Source organism: Etheostoma spectabile, chromosome 21 (assembly GCF_008692095.1).
Source record: "Etheostoma spectabile isolate EspeVRDwgs_2016 chromosome 21, UIUC_Espe_1.0, whole genome shotgun sequence".
NCBI classification, from domain to species: Eukaryota; Metazoa; Chordata; class Actinopteri; order Perciformes; family Percidae; genus Etheostoma; species Etheostoma spectabile.
Window position 1 is genome coordinate 10134982 of NC_045753.1, and position 6306 is coordinate 10141287.

Consider the following 6306-nt stretch of genomic DNA (forward strand, 5'->3'; position numbering starts at 1 on the left):
GGGACGGAAACCACAACTGCATTCAAATATCATTGTACCGAAGCTCCAGTAGTCCACGGTTACAGTGTACGCCTTGTTCTCAAACAGTTCAGGTGCCTGCAGAGAAAAAGGGGTGCATTTCAACAGAAGACATTTGTACGACAATTTGACTTATCAGGCGTTTATAGATTTGTGAAGGCAGGGAAAAAATAAAGGATTTCAATACATAATTAAAAAGGTCCAATGTGTAGGAATTTCTCCCATCTAGCGTTGAGATCATGTATTGCAATAAACTCTCCCGCGCCAAGCAGTTCAAAGTACGTATTACAGCTACGGAGCCTTTACGCTTCAAAAAGCCGTTTTTTTGCTCTTTTCAATATCCTTTTTGTTTTTCTTTTTTGAAGAAGACGACTTTGAATTTTTGGACAAAATTTGAATTTTGAATGTGTGTGGTCCTCCATGTTTCCTTCTTGAAACTTGCCGGGGCCGGGAAGCGACGATACCCGTCAGCAGATTAGCAGCACCTGTGAGTTTATCATGTTAGACCAAAAAAGCGAAAGGAGAAGCAGTGTAGAGGGTTTTCACCGACGTGACGTTCTGGGCGGTAACCCGGATGCGCGGACATATCGGAGGCACTTGGTGTAAACAACTAAACAGAGTACAAAGGAGTATTGTACACTTTGGATAAGTGAAAGTAGCCATGTCTAAACAACAGAAAAGCGTCCAAGATGCAAAGATATAAAGGGAAGGACTTGGACCACAAGAAAAGGCTCAACATTTTCAAGAATTTACAGTTTATTGGTGGTGCAGATCCCTAATTCATTCCAGAGATTACATAAAGTAAGATGCATCTGAGGATAAAGAAATAACTTGTTTGCCTACCAGGTACTGAAGCGTGCCGACGAAGGAGGTACACAGACTGCCCTGGTCCAGGTCTTTAGCGTAGCCCAGGTCAATGATTTTGTGAACCAGCTGCAGATAAAGAATGAGTAAATGTAACACAGTTTCTTTAAGTTGTACAGTAAAACAGAACAATAACATAAAGCCAGTTTACCTTTCCGTTAATATCTTGCAGCACGATGTTTTCAGGTTTAAGGTCTCTGTGTATGATCTTGTTCTCGTGCAGATACTGGATACCAGAACCTGATGCAGAATACAGTGATTTAACTGAATGATGAGGCTCTAAAAGAAGACACGTCTGAACAAACAAGCCGCAGATAAAAATACAAAAAAAACATTGAACATACCAACATCATTGAGTAATGAAAGCACTTCACTTTCTTTCAAACCGCAGCAGTTTTCCGGTTTGCTCAGCATCTGTAACCCACACAAATAAAACTCTATCACATGTGAAGTAAACCTACATTACATGACAAGATGGAGACATAATCTGATAAGCTGCACTTCTAGTAGAATATCAGCCGCATCTTGCAGAGTATGTGATGAAACATTAATCCTTGCATATTTGCACTGTGAAAGAAATGTAAAATGTTGACCAGCTGAACTATAGGGCTGCCCCATAAAAGATTAGAAGACCCTGAGTTGAATTGCATTGTCAGTCAAATCCATGCACGTCATTGTTCACAGAGCAACAGCAGGCTATAAACTTCATAAACCGAGTGTCATCTCATGACGACTTACTGTAAACTAAGTGTGATAGAATTAGAGAAAGGTGATGTAAGCGCAGAGGGCCTGACTCATGTCTGTCGGCTGCTCTGACGCTCTCTCTCAGTGAAGTCGTCCAAACTCCTTTTGAACCAGAGGCTAATGTAACCTCTACTGACGTCCAGTGAGACACACTCTTCTCCCGACAGTGTGACACACTCTTCACCTGACAGAGCTGTCAGCGACCCGGCCGAGGAGACATCGTAGGATTTCATAACCGAGCTATGATCAGGATGCATACTTTCACTTTCTCTGACTGGGTGTCAATGTTTTCAAAGATGAAGAACAAAAGCATTATAAAGAGGTGTTACCGGTAAAATGAGAGACTCACGTAGGCTGAGATAGGAGTTGAATTTGGTGCTGGCTGCTCTGCAGGTGAAGAGACACTAACTGGGCATGGGGGTGAATAACTTATCTCTCATATTTGAAGATAAGGTGTCTTAAAGAAAATAGATCAGTTAACTTTTTCCCCACCTACACTCAATGTGACGTGGAGGATTTTAGATTTTATCTTCTCTGCAAAAACTACATTTTTGGGTATAAAACTGTTCTCTTAGTGGAAAAAAAGAAAATTAATTTTCTAATTTAGCTGGCTTGATGTGGATGTTTTTTTCAGGAGTTAGTCACCTTCCTCAGGTCTCCCCTGGAGCAATACTCCATGGCCAACAGAGGAAGATCATTTAAGGCTATGTGCCTCATTTCCTCCGGGACATCTCGGGCTGTCACAACATTGATGTGATTCAACCTGCGAGAGAGAGAGAGAGAGAGAGAGAGAGAGAGAGAGAGAGAGATACACATTACAATTTAACGATGCCCATACAGATTGTGCAAAGTCATCCACTGAATGTCTGCAGTTTCCTTTAGATAATTAACGTGTAACAGCTGTGAATAAGTATCGTCTTTTTGATAGTTCTATCAATGTGCTATATAAAGTTGCTGTGCCCCACAGAAGGAATAATGTAATAGTATAATGAAATAGTTCAAACTTTTTCATGATCTGGATTTCTCTGCTCCATCTGTCCTTATTCCTTGGTGTGAGCTCCAGACGGCACATTTTCACAGCTAGTTTTTCATTTGTTTCCTACAAAAGAGACAGAAGTTCCATTGTTACAACAATGCATGAAAGTATACCCAAATAGCTGTGTTGTGTGTGTGTGTGTGTGTGTGTGTGTGTGTGTGTGTGTGTGTGTGTGTGTGTGTGTGTGGTTTTAGAAGAACTGCTCAATGTCAACATAAAAGTGTCACAACAAAAAAAGGTTACTGTATTACTCCCAATAGGAAAGGAGGTAAATAGTGACACAGTTATGATACTGGTTGCTTTCCAGGGGTGTCAACTTCTTATTGACGGTGTTTCAGTGTCACGCAGCTGATGTGTCAGGGTTAAATGGCTCCAAGCTCACGTGATGTTGGTAGAGGTAAACATGGGCGAACCCGCCCATTCCCAGTCTCTCTTTCAGCTCCCAGTCTCCGCAGTTCTGGTTTTGCCTGAAGGGAGGTTTCTCCATTGTTGTTGCCACTCAAGCTGGAACAAAGCGTGGAAATAACGTGTACAAGACAGAGTTAACTTATATCCGATGGTATTAATTGTAAAGTATGTAATTGTAAACAAAATGATTGCGATGTTTAAACTCCTACACAGCCAGCCAAATAAAAATCAGGGAAATCTGCGTTTTTCCTAGAATGGCGAAGGCATGACCCGCCCTACTCCATCTCTGATTGGCTAGAACTCGGTGGTATCGTTGTTGGATTCGTTAGATTTAGGCACGAAAAGTGATATTGATTAAGGTAAGCCAATCAGAGGCAGAGTAGGGCGGAACAAGACTTCGGCATCCTTGGAAACGTAAATTCACCTCAGGGACATGGCTACATCCAGAACACCTGCCAAGCTAATGAGAGATTACATTACTGTTTACAACACCAATGTCTAAATATTTCACACATTTTTGGCAATTTCACACATTTGGCCTGTTTAAATGAGCATAGCAGGTATGCAAAATACACAAAGCAAATAAAAAAATTGTTACTGGCTACATTGGCTAACTGACAAACAGCTAACTAACTAGCTAACGGCTAGCTTCATCAACAGTTTAGCCCACCAACGGTAGCTGAATACATCCCAGGAAATAGACGGCGCCAGCTCGCTAGCATTAGGAAATGAAGGCTTCGACGCCAGTTTAGTGACGTTTGAATTAATGTTTCCGTTGCTAAAGCGAGTTTTGAGACTTACTTTGCGTTTCTATGAAAGTGTCATGAGCCGTATGTCGGTGTAACTTCGTGATGTCGGTTGTTTTCGGGTCAATGCAGCAGCAGCAGCACCGTGGTAATCATCAGTACTTTCCAACGTGACGTAGCTACCGGCTGTGTTTCTTGAAAATGTAACTGGGACGCGTTCAAGTACAAAAACACCTGCAGCGTCCAACCGGTTTTAGCTGTTTAACAACCTTTACATTAAGAATGAATCCCACAATGTATAAGATACTGTTATATAATTATAATATACGATGATATAGGTTATAATCATGGGTGTTTGTTTTAATCCTATGACCCTGCTGCACATGGCCATTTGGCGATTTCAACTAGCCTAATGCAAAGTGCAAGCACAAGGTTTTACTACTTTACTTCAGTTCAGAGGGATATATTATACTTTTCATTGCACTACAATGACAAGATAGCTTTAGATACTTTTCAGATTCAGGAAGGGGTCAGTGTGCACAATGAGTACTTTTACATTTAGTACTTTAAGTGAGTAGGCTTAATATTAATATTGATGCTAAAACTGATGCACTGCTAGAAGGGCAATAGGATTCACTATTTTCAGGATTCTCAGTCATTTAACCATTCAAATTACATTCGGGTATTTGGATCCTCACACAGTGTATACATTATTTCCCACTAGTGGTGGAAGTAGAATAAAGATCATTTTCTCACATCAATGCGGCCCTGAAGTCCCAAAATGTTTCTTTGTGTATCTTGTGGGCACAAAAAGGCAAAATGGGCCCATAAATAGCCTATATATATATATATATAGTTTCTGTTTAGAGTATGTATATATTGTGTATATATTAGTGTGTATATTTCTGTTTTGGTTGATATGTATGTGTAAGCACAGTGTGAGTAACGATGCTCCAAAGACAAATTCCTCGTATGTGTCCTCATACCTGGCGAATAAAGCGGATTCTGATTCTGAAGAGTATTAGAGTATAATCACCATTAAAGTCAAATATCAAATATGCTGGAGCCAAATTTCAATTGACTTTATAACAAAACACTATTTTACATGCTGTATTTAAGTACCCTTCAGAAATATACTTAAGTAAGGTTAACAAATACATGTGCATGACTGTTACCTCCACCAGTAGTTTAGTAACCAACTGTCAAGTCTTGAGTGCCCAGGGTTTGAGTCCCCCAAACAAAAGCCTGAGTCGAGTCCTCGTTACCTGAGTTTGAGTCAGAGTCAAGTCACAAGTCCAAAAAAAAATAGCGACTTAAGTCCTACTTGGAGCATGGAGTCCATGACTTGAGAACTCGAGTCGGACTCCGGGGTCCAGGACTCGAGTAATCCATCACTGCTTTCCACACAATGATGTTCAGACACATTTAACCTTTCAAAACACTTTTATTTTCACCCTCTGTGCCTCACAAGCAACATCTCCTCAGTGAGTTTTAACGAGGCAGTGACACATGAAGCTCACTGTATGCGTAGCATTAAAGGAACAATGCCTAAAAACACTGAGATGGATCCGATCAGACCTCTACATGGAAAAAGATTTGTACGTGCTGGCTCGATTCTCTCTAAAACACAACAGCGTACAACAGCGTTAAATATAGCCATTTCCTTTATTCCCATTGAGAGAAAAGAAACCAAATGACCGTGAGCACAAGGACAGGAAACAAAAATGTTGACCCACCTTAAATATGAACCCTTCATTTTAATACTCTAACCATAATATAAATGAAAACAGGCCGTAATATCTCATGCTTTATTTACATGTCACATTCAGAAATGAGGCGTTCATGGGCAGAAATTAAAACAGTATTTTAGTGTTTTTTTCTGGGAGCCCAGCCATGCACTGCTGCTTTAACAGAGGTATCACCGCTGTCTCTGCTGCTGCAGGACCAAACAGGGTGACTTTCACTAGACTAGAGCATCACAGAGCCGTCACCAGGGAAACCAGACATCTCCATGCTAACCAGTGCCATGGAGATCCTGCAGCTGCTCTCTGATGTACGTGAGAGATGGCAACGCACGGGGGGGGGTGACCAGAGGAGAGGGCAGCAGGACCTCGGAGACTTTGTCAAGGTGGAGACTCTGAAGAGCTGCTCTCCTTTCATTCTACACCCATCCATAGCGTATGGAGATTACAGCTGCAAAGATTCGTTGATTTGTTGCCAACTATTACATTTATCGACGATTATTTTGTCCAATAGAGTTAATAAAAAAAAATCAAATTCAGTGATTCTCTCCTCACGGTCACCTAGCTCTTTATTTTCTGTGTCTGCCGACAAAGAAATTTGGTGTTAATACACAAATGGAGAACAAAAAGAAAGGAGTGCATGAGCCACAAAACTCTATTTCAGCCAATCAGCAACAGTTGATGGTAGGGGGGGGCTAGGGGGGATGAGGGGAGGGAGGGGGAGGGGGAGGCAGCATAATGTGTTGGT

The 6306-nt window shown here is 41.2% G+C and overlaps 1 protein-coding gene across 1 annotated transcript in view; it reads right to left on the minus strand.

Annotated features, from left to right (window-relative positions):
- Window positions 1-4044, minus strand: part of LOC116670894 (inhibitor of nuclear factor kappa-B kinase subunit alpha) — a 16132-nt gene extending 12088 nt beyond the window's left edge. Inside the window, exons 1-8 of the mRNA XM_032501601.1 lie at window positions 3872-4044; window positions 3045-3166; window positions 2631-2725; window positions 2272-2389; window positions 1227-1296; window positions 1034-1122; window positions 862-951; window positions 1-96 (exon numbers count right to left, since the gene is read on the minus strand). The exon at window positions 1-96 is cut by the window's left edge and continues 29 nt beyond it. Coding sequence (XP_032357492.1) covers window positions 1-96; window positions 862-951; window positions 1034-1122; window positions 1227-1296; window positions 2272-2389; window positions 2631-2725; window positions 3045-3149 — 663 coding nt within the window. The 5' untranslated portion in view covers window positions 3150-3166; window positions 3872-4044. The remainder of the gene's footprint in view (window positions 97-861; window positions 952-1033; window positions 1123-1226; window positions 1297-2271; window positions 2390-2630; window positions 2726-3044; window positions 3167-3871) is intronic.
- Window positions 4045-6306: the final 2262 nt, after the last annotated feature.